Raw genomic sequence first — 14,579 nt, 5'->3', positions numbered from 1 at the left:
TAAAAATGCATCAGACTGTGGACTTCATGTATGTTATACCTCAGTTTAACAAATCAGAGGAAGAAAGAATCAAATAAAAACAGACATACACTGACCATGAGATTTTCTTACCCTAGGCCCTTATTACAAGAAGTATTAAATGATGTTTAGCAAGAAGGAAAGCACTCAGGGAAGTCAAGGAATACAATAACTAATGTTGAGAAATATGTTGGTAATTTTGATAAATTACTGAATATTTTAAAATCCAAACTTTAATTCTTTGTGTTTAAAAGGAAGGGTTAAACTAAACTTCCAAGCACCCGTAATAAAATATATAGTGTGTAAAGGGTTTGTATTCAGAAGGACAGAAAAACTGAACAACCATAAACTCTTGAAATTTAGAAAAATTAAAGACAATAAACTGTATTTGATTTTGAAAACATGTAGGAAAAACACCGAAAGAACAGACCTACTGGCTGTAGATTATAATGTACATACGGGGGGAAGAACTATAGTTTCCATATGGAGGGAAAACATTTCTTCCTGAGTTCATGTCATACCCAAAAAAGTTACCAATAAATTTAAAATCCAGAAATGAAAAGCAAACTTTGTATAAGTTCAGAAGAAAATGTAGAACATATCTATGACTTTGAGATAGGAAGAGTTTCTTAAAGAATAAATAGAAATTGCAATCCTTTATAAAATAAGAGATTGAAAGTTTAAAAATTTTGTTCAAAAAAAGACATCATAAAGTTATGAGAAGTGCAAAAGAATGAAGTTGAACTCACACCATATGCAAACATAAACTCAAAATGAATCAAAGACCTAGAGTGGGAGCTAAAATTATAAAACTCTTAGAAGAAAGCATGGCTAAATCTCCATGACCTTGGCTTTGGCAAAAGATTCTTAGGTATATGACACCAAAAGCATGAGCTGCACAAGAAAAAATAGATAATTTGGGCTTAAAATTAAAAACTTGTGCTTCAAAGGATGGTACCAAAGGTGAAAAGGCAACACACAGAATGGGAGAAATGTTTATAAATTATATATCTGATAAGGATCTAGAATTCAGTGTATACAAAGGACTCTTATAAAAGACATTTCAATTTTGCCTAAAAGCCAAAGCATTTGAATAGGAATTTCTCCGAAGCAATAAGCACATGAAGGGTGCTCACCGTCATTAGTCATTAGTGAAATACAAAACAAAACCATTATGAAGTACCAGTTCACACCCACTAAGACAGCTAGAATATTTTTTTTAAAGGAAAGTAAGTGTGGGTGAAAATGTGGAGAAATTAGAATCCTCATACTTTGCTGGTGGGGATGTAAAATGGTACAATTTTGCTTTCTCCAGAAGATCAATTATACCTATAGTATTTTAATTCTTTAATGAAAAAGGCAGAAGTATTATAAAATACTGCTTTTCTGTGTAGATGGTGAATATAGTATTGTTAGGCTATTCTTGTACTTTTCTTGTATGTTTAGAATATTCTAACCAGTAATACATAATTATGTATATTATAATTAAATTTTTATGAATCTTATACATATTACATCTTAACCAGAAAACTAATCATAAAATCAGCTATTAATTTACACATGGGTTCTTAGAAGTTCTTGCTGTTCTACAAATTTATCCTCAAGAATAAAACTATGTGATTAGAGCTTGGATTACCAGTTTTTTTCTCTCTTGATACTAGCTATTTTCGAATGACAATACTAGGTACCATTTATTTAGTGCTTACCCAATTGAAAGCATTTGCATATGGTATTTAATTCTTAAAACAATCCTTTAAAGTAGGTATTATCCACATGTTACAATGAGGAAGCTGGCTTAGAGAAAGTAGGTAGTTTGTCAAAGGTCACACAGCTAATAAGTAGTGCAGTCAAAATTGGAATTATGACTAAAGGCACGGTTGCAGGCTACTATACTGTGTAGCCTTTCCTTTATGTATGTAGTTCTCATAAAAATTCTGTAATAAAATAAAGTTTATTGAAAGAGAAGTAGGACTAATATTACCTGCTGTACATGATCATTTCTAGGGTTGAAGAGACCTAAGATACAACCATCTAATCACATTTTTGTACCTCTCTCCCTCTCTTCTCATACTTGACTTCTTTGTGTTGTTACTGTTGAAACTATCCATTCCAGTAAAATCTGCAGTGGGCTGGGCTACAATTTCCAGTGTTATATTATGGTAGAAATTTTCAGTTGGAAAAACAATTGAAAGAATTGAAATTAGGAAGTGAACTAGGAGCCTGCTCAAGATTTCAGGATGACTTGGACCTTTATGTGCCATATTGCATTCTACAAAGAACAGAACTCAGGTCTTCTAACTTCTGATCTTGTGTTGTTATTCAATCCTTCCTTAAAAAAAGAATCTGAGAAACAATAGAAAGGGCAATTAATACATTTGTTCTTGTCATTACCTTTTACTGTCTTCTGCCGCGTGTCTCCACTAGATGTCCCCTTCCTCCTTCTAGAATTACCCTTCATAGAAAGGAGCTCTTGTTAGAATCTAAAAGCACCATTTTTGTAAAAATTTTTTTAACCTGTAATATGGCATAGGGTGGGAAAGAGTAGAGATTCTATTTCCTGCTAAAATATAGACACCTGTCCTCTTTTTCCTCAGGAATCATCAAAACCAGTTGATTACAATCTTGTAGACATAACCATTATAGTTATTTAGTTTATTAATGATGATGGCCAAAAATTGTTTATTTTGTGAATTTTAGATGATATAAACTGTTACTCTGGCTTACAGAATTTGAAAGTAAAAGTCTACCACTAAGAAACGCCCATGAGAAAATAAATTTCTGGCACCAGTGTTCTAAATGTTTATACTCTGTGTAGTTGTAGATATCTGTATTCTGTGCTGTTCAGGCTAAACTTGTTTTCCAGAACCCAAAGTCTCCCCATTCTTATGACCGTATTTGTTGATAATACTTTACTAGAATCCTTTAGTGAGGTGTCATAACTTATAAGGATCCCATTACTCATCAGAATAAATTGAATTATTCTCTTACTTGAGAATATTAGATTTATTTTATTAAAATTATAATTCATAGCCATGTAATTTTGTTTGGAGGCTTTAAAGGAAATATATAATTGTGCGGGTATAGATGTGCCCATAATTTAATCTTTCTGTGCTTATGGTTTTTCTTACATTCTACCTTGGGGAAAGATTATTTATGTTTTACCTTCTTTATTTCCTAAGGAACTGGCATTTGATCCATATGAATCATATGCTCGAGATATTTTACGACCTGGTTTTCATGATCATTTCCTTAGTCAGTTATCCAAGCCTGGAGCAGCACTTTATTTGCAGGTATAGTAATTTTTAAATCAAGATACATGATATCTGAAAAATAAATTTAAAAAAAATTAAATCACTTTGTTTTCTAGTCAATAGGCGAAGGCTTCAAAGAAGCGGTTCAATACGTTTTGCCCAGGCTACTTCTAGCCCCGGTTTACCACTGTCTACATTACTTTGAGCTTTTAAAGGTAAGAAAAATATTCAAGTGCGATACAAGCAATTTTTTACCATTTGTTTGAATTATTATGTGAGCGCCCATGGATATTAGTCTGTATCTCTTTTCTTTTTCTAGTTAAGAGGCAAATGTAAATGAATCTGCAAAAGGATGGCATATTCTTTCCAGTTTTACTAGTGAATTTTAAAGCAATGATCAGATGCTTTTTTAATCTTGCGTTTACATTTTGTTTACATGGTTGATTATTTGGGAACAATGCATCTAAGTCTCCAATCTGGGACCTCAGCAGTTTCAGGGCCTTAGATAGTATGGGGATAAGGCCGCATGGGGAAGATTTTATTATCTAATTTTCATAGCTCAAGTTTATATCTGTAAAACTAATTATCATGACTTTAAAAACAGTGAGCTATATATAACCCCAGTAAAAATTCACCATGTTATCACAGTTCAAAATATTCAATTTAAGATGCAGTGACCAAAAGGAAAGTGTTCTGTTCCCCCCTCCCCTTTTTTCTGTTATATACTAAAATTAACTAGTAATAGGGGAAATTTACGCTATGTAAATTATAACTCGCTAGCATAGCTGGAAGTTATTCACTTTTAAATATTTTATCTATCTAATGATGTCTTTAGATTATGGATAATATGTTTTTAAAACATTTTTTCAAAAATTTTAAATAATGGGTGAGATAATAAAGATATTCTCTTTACCTTTTAATGAACTAGTCCCATACCCACCACAGAATAAGACATGCATTAATACTATCATTGTATCTTTAGCTTTTAAAATAATGTTTCATTAGAGAAAACTTCTCTTTAATATTTTGTTATGGGGAATGTATTATTAGAAACCACGTTTATAGTTTGCAGGAGCACGTGGTGAAATTGGCTGTCTGTAAATGACTTATTGAATGAATAGAAGTCCTCTGCATTAAACTCTCATCCCTTCATTTCCCTCCATTTCTCCAGGTCTCTCTACATTGTAGTAAGGGAATTAAAGGATTTAATCACCAGGCAGAATAACAGCGCCTTTAGCTCTTTGTTCTAGACTTCAGACAAATACCATTTAAGGTCTTAGGTAATATAGGATGATTATTTTAAGGAAATAATCAGCCCTGGCTGGTGTGGCTCAGTGGATTGAGTGCCCACCTGTGAACCACAGGGTTGAAGGTTGATTCCCAGTCTAGGGCACATGCCCAGGTTGTGGGCCAGGTCCCCAGTGAGGGGTGCATGAGAGGCAACCACACACTGATGTTTCACTCCCTCTCTTTCTCCCTCCCCTCTCTCTAAAAATAAATAAATTTTAAAAATCTCAAAAGTAAAAAAAGAAGAAGAATCAGGAGGAAGCACTTTGTATGTAAAATCCTTGACCAACAATTCATTACAGCAAACCATAGTCATAATGGGACATTGGCAAATAAGTTTGTTATATAGAGTCTTTCTTCATAATGGCATCGCTAATAATGGGATTGTTACCTGACTTTGTAATGAAATTCTGAAGGTTTAAAATCCATATGAAACCTCAAAGCATTTAATAATTTATAAACAAGAACAAAAAGTCTTGATGAAGTTTCAGAAAGCTGTAAAACCTAATCACCTTAATAATTTAAATTTATTATTCCCCCAAGTATAATCAATTAAAAAAATTTTAAATTGTTAGTTATGGTAACAGTTTTTATTTTATAGGTGTACCATTTAGCAATTTAAAAGATTTCTACTGGTTGTAGATAGGAATCCCTAGTTCATATCACTGCCTAGATTTTTGTGAAGTTGAAGAATACTTCTTCACTTTTCCCCCTTAACATCACAAATATTATGAAAAAATGTAACTCCAAATGCTGAAGTACATGAATGGTGGGAAAGGATTACAGGTAAAAACTAAGAAGTGCATGGGTCAGCAAGTGGAAAATTTAGGATTGAGAACTGAGAAATGTTAAAAGCAGGAGATTTTTTCCCTCCCAAATTAACCTTTTTTTCAGTGTTACATAAAACAAGTTGGAAAAGACAAATATGAATTGCGCCGTCTCATTCACTTTAAACACCTACTCGTGGCCTTCACGTGGTGTGCCAGAAACCTTGTAAAGAAATATGCTCTGCGGTCCTCTTTTACAAACATCTTACATGCGTTTGTTAATGGCTTTGGTTTTCTGCTTTTCCAATTTGGAAGCTAGACAGTATCAGACATCTTTTTTTTTTTTTATGCTGTCATGCATGCATCTGGTTTAATTGCTATATGCATATGTTCAAAACCATCATTTATACCGCCCATTAGCTGATGTGTTAATCCCAGCAATAAGAGATTTAGAAAACAATTTCTCTGTGAGTCTCATAAAAATGAGCCCATCAGAGGTCTGTCTCGCTTTTATTCCCTTGAACTATCTTTCTAAATTTAGAAATTATTCAGAAATGATGAGCTTGCAAAGCAGTGAGCCAAATGATATTGTAGCTGACCACAGATATTGAACATCTAAAGTCAAACATAGCCTAGCGTAATTTAAGAGCCATTATAAATAAACAGCTGACTATTGTACTACTTTAATTTTAAAATTTAAATCAACTGAACTGCTATGAGGGGCATTTATAGTTTTTGGTAATTTTCTCTCTGATAAGGACAGAAATGGTTTTAAAAGGATATTTTACTTTCATAATGAGAGATCCTAACATTTTTTTTAGCCTTAATTTCCTGCTTAAAGTTTCAGACTTCTTTCTACCCTTCAGATTTTGACTTGCTTTTACGTTATTCTTGTACTTCTGCCATTTTTCTCTCATTTCCTCTCCTTCTGGAACTCCAGTCACATGTAGATTGGTTATATTACTTTATATTGTTCCACAAGTTTCTTAAATTGTTCATTTTTCTTAGATCTTTTGTTGTTGTTATCTTAAGATTGGTACTTTCTATGGACCTGTCAATAGAACTGTTAGTTATTATACTTAACCGTACTTTAGAATTTCCATTTGGATTTGCTTTACAGTTTCCAGAGATTCTCTATCTGCTCACTCAATAAGACCATGTTTTCCTTTAATTCTTTGACCATGATCATAAGAGCCACTTGGAAGTCTTTCCTAAATCTAACATCTGGGCCCATTTGGAATCAATTTCTATTAACTGACTTTTTTTTCCCCGATTATGGGTTGTGTGTGTGTATGTGTGTGCTAGCTAACAACTCAGGATTCTGTTGTGTTGGGGATTGTTGAGTTTTTGTTCTGTTGGTGGTGGTGCTGTTGTTTTTTGATTGTTGGTTTTTACTCTGGTAGATAATTTATTTTCCTAATCTCAATGGCAGATTTGTCTTTTCTGTATTGTGCAGCAGCTGATACGTGTTTACTTTTTTAGGATTTTCATATACTGCTGCTTTAACCTGAGTGTCTCAGATATTCCCTACATATGTATAATTTGACAATCAGACAAGTATTTGGGCAGAGATTGTGTCCAGATCTGGGGACACAGTCTCCATGGTTTCCTTACACCTGGAGTTTCCCCCCTTCATTTCCAGTTGCTTTGCCAGCCTCATGCTCCATCCCCTGGCTACCTAAACCAGTAAGCCTTCAGCTTTTTGCTCTTGAGCTGTGGACAGTTGGGGAATAAACTATGTTTTTAAAAAGCAGCAGAACTCATTCATTACAGCTCTATTTCTTAAGAGTAAATTCATCTTTGGCCTCTGCCTAATTTTTTGTCAGGTTCCCTGGTGTCTTCCCGCGCATGCGGAATTTGGAATTTAGCGGTCAGGCACCTGCTAAGGGTACTTGGATATAGTTTATCCTCAGATTTCGGGTCTCAGCACTTCTGCAGATCATTCACTTACAGATTTTCCCCTTAAATTTCCTCTTAAACTCTACTCTCTTTCCTCCCTAGCCTGTAAAGTACTCTTTTCCTCTCATTCTTCCTCACTGTTCGCCATGGGACGTTGGGGAAAACCCTACTTTCACAGAGTCCTTTCTAGTTGCAGCTTTCTGGGCGGCAGGACTTCTTTCTTGTGCTTTCTTTTCAATAGTTTCCAGTGCCTGGAAATAGTTCTTTGTAAATATTTTGTCCTGATTGTAATCTGCAGGAGGGTTCTCAAGACTTCTTCACTCCACTTTTACTGGAAGTTCTTACATTTTTATAATTGTTCAGTATTTGTTATGGCCGTTGTGTCTACAAAAATAGGAGGGAAACCGTGAAGGGCACCAGACTCCTGAGGTAGACAAGAGAGCTGCTAATGTTAGAAAGTATATTTTAATAAATTCAAACACAGAAATAGTTGGATCCTATTTAAAATATGATTGGAATATTGGGCATGTTTAAAAATCAGTAGGATTTTTTTTAACTACTCTTACCTGTTCTTGATCATCTTTTGTATTTTTCATCACCTAGATTCCATGCTTGGGCTTGAAATATTCCCATACAAAAACAGCACACAAATTTAATCCAGTTAGAGAGAATTCTGAGAACTTTTTACAAATTAACTACGATTACTTCAACCTGAAAACACAACAGTAATATTTAGAGACATCTCCCATCCCCTTCCCCACTTTTTAATTTTTTTGCTATGTGTAATGACTTCATCAAATAAATAATGTGGTGTCCAATTATCTTTTCTTTTTTTAGGTAGAAATTCACCTTATGTTGTTTTAGTACTTAAAAAGCTAATAATAAAAGTAAACTTGGTCTCACCATAAACATAGTGATTCGAAGTCAAAATGAAAGGCAATGGATAACACTCATCAGCATCGTGGCCTTTCAGTTATGTTGCAGTTTCTTTTTTTAAGTGTAAAATCTGTTCTTTCATAAAGTACCCCTCTATTTTTGAAGGTTTTCAGAATTCGATATAACATATAATTTGTAATTATTTTATTAATAAATAATAGTATATAATACTTTTAACATCTGTCTCTATCATTCTTTTCATCAGACATGCTGAAGAATGTTTTTATATAGTTTTAATTCCCATTGTATATTTAAATGATTATATTAATTTTTATATTCCATCTCAATAGGCAGTAAAGAAAGATAAAAGAGGATGGATAAAGCCAATATAAAAAATCTTAAGAACTGCCAAATATGGATGAGATTTATAAGCATTTATTATTTTATTTTTGGAGAAACAGAAGCAGGAAGGGCACTGACCTTCCTCTCCCTTCTGCTGTTTTCTCAAATTCCTTCAACTTAAAATATTCAATATGCCACTGTGCCATTTTTGGGGGGTAGTGCATCTTGAACCCCATCACACCCTTCTCCTGCCCCATCCCCCACCTTATCACTCATGAAGTTGATCTAGAAAAAAACAGTGACCCCTTTGCTATCAGGTAAACCTGTTACACCGAAAGTTGATTTTAGCAGCATGAAGAAGATCAGGAACATCTATTGGTCTCATTAGAGTTAAAGGGATTCAATGAAGAGAAGGGTATAAAAAAGGAAATGGGAAAATACAGGCTATTTATTACCCAACTATCCATTGAACAACTCTGCTTGTTAATTGTATAAGCACCTCAGATTCACTTTCTTCAAAACTTCCTCTCTTTCCCAGCAAAAGTATTCTTTCTGTGCTCATTCTTTCAATGAGTGGATCCCTCTGGTTGCTCAGATTAGAAACCTGGCAGTCCTCAATTCTTCCCGCTCATTCTTCACATTGTACACACTTAGTCACCAAGTAAGTCCTTTTCATTCTTGAAAAGGATCTTCTTTGGAATTTATCTTTTCATTTACTCTCAAAATTCTGCCAGGGCCATGATTATCTCATCTGGATTATCACAAATCTCCCTTTAATTTTGCCTTTCCTGTCTCCCCTTTCCCCTACAATTTGTATGGGTAACCAACCAAAGTCATTTTTCTAAAATGTAAATTTGATCATGTTAGTCACTAGCTTAAAATCCTTAATGGCTCCCCATTGCCCCAGGTTAATGTCCAAGTTCCTGATAAGACTTACAGTCATGATTTGGTCCTTATTTACTTCTCCAGCTTTTTGACTCATTACCTTTCCCCACCCCTCATTCTTTCCACCCACCAGGCTTTACCTGTCACCAGTAGTGGTCCTAAAAGTCTCTGAATCACACACGTTATTTCCCCCTGCTTAGTACATTCTTGTACTTCTGTTTCCTGTGACTAATTCATTCTTACCCTTCTGGTCTTAGACTAATTTCCTTCTGAAAGCCATTCCTGCCATCTTCTCTCCCCATATTGGATCAGGAGCTCTTGTTATGTATTTCCAGAGTACCCTGTATTTTCCCCATCATAGTGCTCTATCATTCATTGGTCTTCTCTTCCACACTCCAAGCTCTAACAGCAGGGACCATTTTGGCTTTCTCACCATCACATTTTCATTGCTTATAAACAATGGATGGTTAATTAAATATGTGTTAAATTAATTCTGATTGGTATTTGACAAGCTTCCTCTGTAGATCTGCCCCCTTTGAGTTTTTTCTCTCAGTTACTATTAATATTCTAAATAGTTTCTAAAAACTTACTATGCAAAGACCACTTAATTAACTCAATAAAATGCATCACTTTTCTCAAAAAGCTTGGAGATTTTTTATATTATTTCCTAATGATGAATTGTAAGTTATGTTTCAATTTATATTTTAAGATTTCACTTTTGTATTTTCAGTCATGGGCTAATTTAATAAAGATACTGTTTTACTTACATTACAATTATGGAAGACTTATACTATGTGTAATATTTATATATACTATAAATTTACAACATATTACCTATAATCTGTACAGCCTTGGTAATGATCATCTGCTCATTTGTCTTGAGGGAAGATAAAGGTTGAGGTTGGTTAAGTAAAAGAGGATCAAATTTTGTTAATATCATTAACATCACTTACTGGTTGAATTTTGTGTATTGTGAGAGATTGCCTTCATGTACAAAATTACTTTAACTCAAAAAATAACTTTTGTCCTGGCCGTTGGCTCATTGGTTGGAGCATCATCTTCTGCACCAAAAGGTTGTGGGTTTGATCCCTGGTCAGGGCCCTTATCTAGGTTGTGGGTTGGATCCCTAGTCGGGGTGCACACAGGAGACAAGTGATCAGTGTTTCTCTCTCTCCCTCTTCCTTCCTCTCTCTGTGAAATCAAAACATATCCTCGGGTAAGGATTTAAAAAAAAACAACTTTTGTGAGAAAAGGAACAAAATTTAGGAAATTTGCTTTTTGGCTTAAAACGTAGCATGAGTAATTGGAGTATACAGACAGTCTCTAAATCTCATTTTACAAACTTCATCATCATCACCCGTGCCTTTTAGCTGTGCTGCTACCGTAAAAGAATAATTTGTGTCATTGCCTTTCTTGCACTGAGCTTTTAATGGAATATTTGAGTTATGACATAGCAAAGAGTCAGGAGCAGTTGGTTTAATTAGTTGGTTTCTGAAATAATTGGTTAATATTACATACATTTATTAAGAGACTAGTAAATTAAATTTACTCTTTGGCTATGTATTTTCCACATTGTAATCTGCTCTAGTACCTCATCAGAGTATATAAGTAATCATTCCAAAATCAAAACATAATCTACATCTTTGCTTGTGTTCTCATATTTTGTGATGAGCTCCTTATACATATACACACACACACAATATTTTAGATACTTCAATGTCCCAAACATTAACAATTATAATTCATATTTTATTGTGTATTTTGTAATCCTTGTGCATTGCAATTTACCTGTTTGAATGGGATAGGTTTTATTTGGTGAATATTTTGTTTTTTGTTTTTTTTTTTTGTTTTTGAATTTTCAAATATGTTTTTATTTTGTGAATGAAAATTCACATTTGGCTTAAAAATCCAAGAGGCATTTTTCCAAGATACAAACAAAAGGAAGTAAAGAGACACAATGAAGTAAGACCACCAGGAGGCTCAGAGATAACTTATAATTTCTTCTTACAAAACTGTTAAAAATTATGAGCAATATGAATGTCCATTAATACAGAAATGCTAGAATAATGGAAAGAGCAAAATTCAGACAATTTCCTGACTGTTGGCTCAGAGTTTCTACTGTACCTTTACTTTCCATATATTTTTATGTTTTAAATGCTCCAAGGAAAAATCTTATGCAAATTTCAAGGTATTTTAGACTTTGCATACATTTATTTATTTATTTATTTATTTATGTTTTTATTGAATTCATTGGGCTGAAATTGGTTAACAAAATTATAGGATTGAGGTATGCAATTCTGTAACACATCATCTGCATATCGTATTGTGTGTTCACCACCCCAAGCCAAGCCTCCTTCCATCACCACGTATCCTCCTCTACCTTCTACCTTTCCCCCCAAACGTCTTCCCTCTGGTAATCACCATACTGTCGTCGGTGTCTATGAGGGCTTTTTTTTTCTTTTTTGCTTCATCCCTCCACCTTTTTCACCCAGCCCCGCACCACCCTCCCTTGTGACAACTGTCAGTCTGTTCTCTATGAGTCTGTTTCTATTTTGTTAAGTTTGCTTTGCTCATTAGATTCCACACATGAGTGAAATCATATGGCACTCATCTTTCTCTGACTGGCTTATGTCACTTAGCATAGTGCCCTCCGGGTCCATCCATGCTGTTGGCAGAGGGTAAGATCCCCTTGTGTGTTAATGCACCACGGATTTTTTATCCATTCATCTGCTGATGGATACTTGGGCTGCTTCCCAATCTCGGCTATTGTATATAACACCGCAGTGAACATAGGGGTGCTTACATTCTTTTCGAATTAGCGTTTTAGTCTTCTTTAGATGTATTCTGAGAAGTGGAATCACTGGGTGATAAGGCAGTTCCATTTTTAATTTTTTGAGGTAATTTCATATACTTTCCCCAGTGGCTGAATGGCTGTACGTGGTACCAGTCTGCATTCTCACCAACAGTGCATGAGGGTTCCCTTTGCTCCACATCCTCTCCAACACTTGTTGTTTAATTTATTGATGATAGCCATTTTGATAGGTGTGAAGCAATATCTCATTGTGGTTTTAATTTGCATTTTTCTGATGATTAGTGATATTGAGCATCTTTTCATATGTCTGTTGTCCATCTGTCTGTCCTTTTTGGAGAACTGTCTATTTAGGACCTTTGCCCATTTTTTAATTGTATTGTTTGCATTTATAGTGTTGAATTGTATAAGTTCTTTATACATTTTGGATATTAACCCCTTATCAGATATGTCATTAGCAAATATGTTTGCCCATTCAGTAGGCTGTGTTTTCATTTTGTTGATGGTTTCCTTTGCTGAGGAAAAAAAAATACTTATGCTGACATAGTCCTATTGTTTGTTTATTTGTTTTTTCTTGTTTCCCTTGCTTGAGGAGATTTATCGGGAAAAAATACTTCTATGAGAAATGTCCGAGATTTTACTGCCTATGTTACCATCTAGAACTTTTATAATTTTGAAGCTTACATTTAAATCTTTAATCCATTTTGAGTTTTTTCTTGTGTGTTTTGTAAGAATATTGTCTAATTTGATTTTTTTGCACATGTCTGTCCAATTCTTCAGCATTATTTATTGAATAGACTACCTTTACCCCATTGTATGTTCCTCTTTCCTTTGTCAAATATTAATTGACCATAAAGGTGTGAGTTTATTTCTGGGCTCTCTATTCTTGCTCCACTGAGCTATCCAATGTATGTCTGTTTTTATGCCAGTACCATGCTGTTTTGAATACTGTGGCCTTGTAGTATAGTTTGATATCAGATAGTCTGATTCCTCCAACTTTGTTCTTCTTTCTCAAGATTGCTGTGTATGGCTTTCAGGATCTTTTATGTTTTCATATAAATGTTTGCAATATTTTTCCTAGTTCTGTGAAATACACCAGTGGAGTCTTGATAGGAATTGCATTGAATCTATAGATTGCTTTATGTAGTATGGATATTTTAATGTTAATTCTTCCTAACCATGAATACAGTATATGTTTCCACTTATTTGTATCTTCTTAAACTTCTTTCATTAGTGTCCTATAAGTTTTTGAGTATAAGTCCTTTACATCCTTGGTTAGGTTTATTCCTAGGTACTTTCTTTTTGATGGAATTGTAAATGAGATTGTTTTCTTAGTTTTTCTTTCTGATAGTTCATTATTGGTGTATAAAAATACAGCTGGTTTCTGAATATTTATTTTGTATCCTGCTACTTTACTGAATTCACTTATCAATTCTAGTACTTTTTGGTGGAATCTTTAGGGTACTCTATATACAGTATCATGTCATCTGCAAATAATGACAGTTTTACTTTTTCCTTTCCAATTGATGTCTTTTATTTCTTCTTGTTTGATTGCTATGGCTAGGATTCCAAGTACTAAGAATGGTGAAAGCAGACATCCCTGTCTTGTTCCTAAACTTAAGAGAAATACATTTAGTTTTGCCCGTTGAGTATGATGCTGTCAGTAGGTTTGTCATATATGGCCTTCATTATGTTGAGGTATGTTCCCTCTATTCCCACTTGCTGAGAGTTTTTCTTTTAATGGGTGATGGATTTTATCAAGTGCTTTTTCTTCATCTATTGGTTCATGTGATTTTTACCTTTCATTTTTTTAATGTGATGTATCACATTTAATGATTTGCAGATACTGTATTTTACCAACCTTGAATCCCAGGGGTAAATCCCACTTTATTGTGGTGTATGATTTTTTTAATATATTGCTGAATCCAGTTTATTAATATTTTGTTGAGGATTTTATCATCTATATTCATCAGAGATATTGGCCTATAATTTTCTTTCTTTATCTTGTTTTGGAATTAGGATAATGCTGGTCTTATAAAATGAGTTTATGAGTCTTCCTTCATCTTGAAAATGTTGGAATAGTTTGAGAAAGATAGGTATTAGTTCTTCTTTGAATGTTTGGTAAATTTCACTGTGAATCCATCTGGTGTAGGACTTATGTGCTGGGAGAGTTTTGTGATTACTACTTCAATTTCATTAGTTGTAAACTGGCTATTCAGATTCTCTGATTCTTCCTAATTCATTTCTGGAAGATTGTATGTTTCTAGGAATGTATCCCTTTGGTCCATGTTGTCCAATTTATTGACATATAGTTGTTCTTAATAATTTCTTATACTTCTTTGTATTTCTTTGGTGTCAGTCATTACTTCTCTCATTTCTGCTTTTATATGTTTGGGTACTCTGTTTTCTTTCTTGATGAGTCTGGATAAAGGTTTGTCAGTTTTG

General features: G+C 34.0%; 1 protein-coding gene across 2 annotated transcripts in view; it reads left to right on the top strand.

Annotated features, from left to right (window-relative positions):
• The window catches only part of SOS1 (SOS Ras/Rac guanine nucleotide exchange factor 1), a 112,644-nt gene that overhangs the window by 47,859 nt on the left and 50,206 nt on the right, over positions 1-14,579 (top strand). For both annotated transcript variants that reach the window (XM_024552904.3, XM_024552903.3), the window contains exons 7-8: positions 3,198-3,308; positions 3,386-3,484. In XM_024552904.3, coding sequence (XP_024408672.1) covers positions 3,198-3,308; positions 3,386-3,484 — 210 coding nt within the window. The remainder of the gene's footprint in view (positions 1-3,197; positions 3,309-3,385; positions 3,485-14,579) is intronic.

The sequence above is a fragment of the Desmodus rotundus genome, chromosome 5, assembly GCF_022682495.2.
Source record: "Desmodus rotundus isolate HL8 chromosome 5, HLdesRot8A.1, whole genome shotgun sequence".
NCBI lineage: Eukaryota > Metazoa > Chordata > Mammalia > Chiroptera > Phyllostomidae > Desmodus > Desmodus rotundus.
Note: the sequence above shows the minus strand (reverse complement) of the source record. Positions and strands in the feature narration are given on the sequence as shown.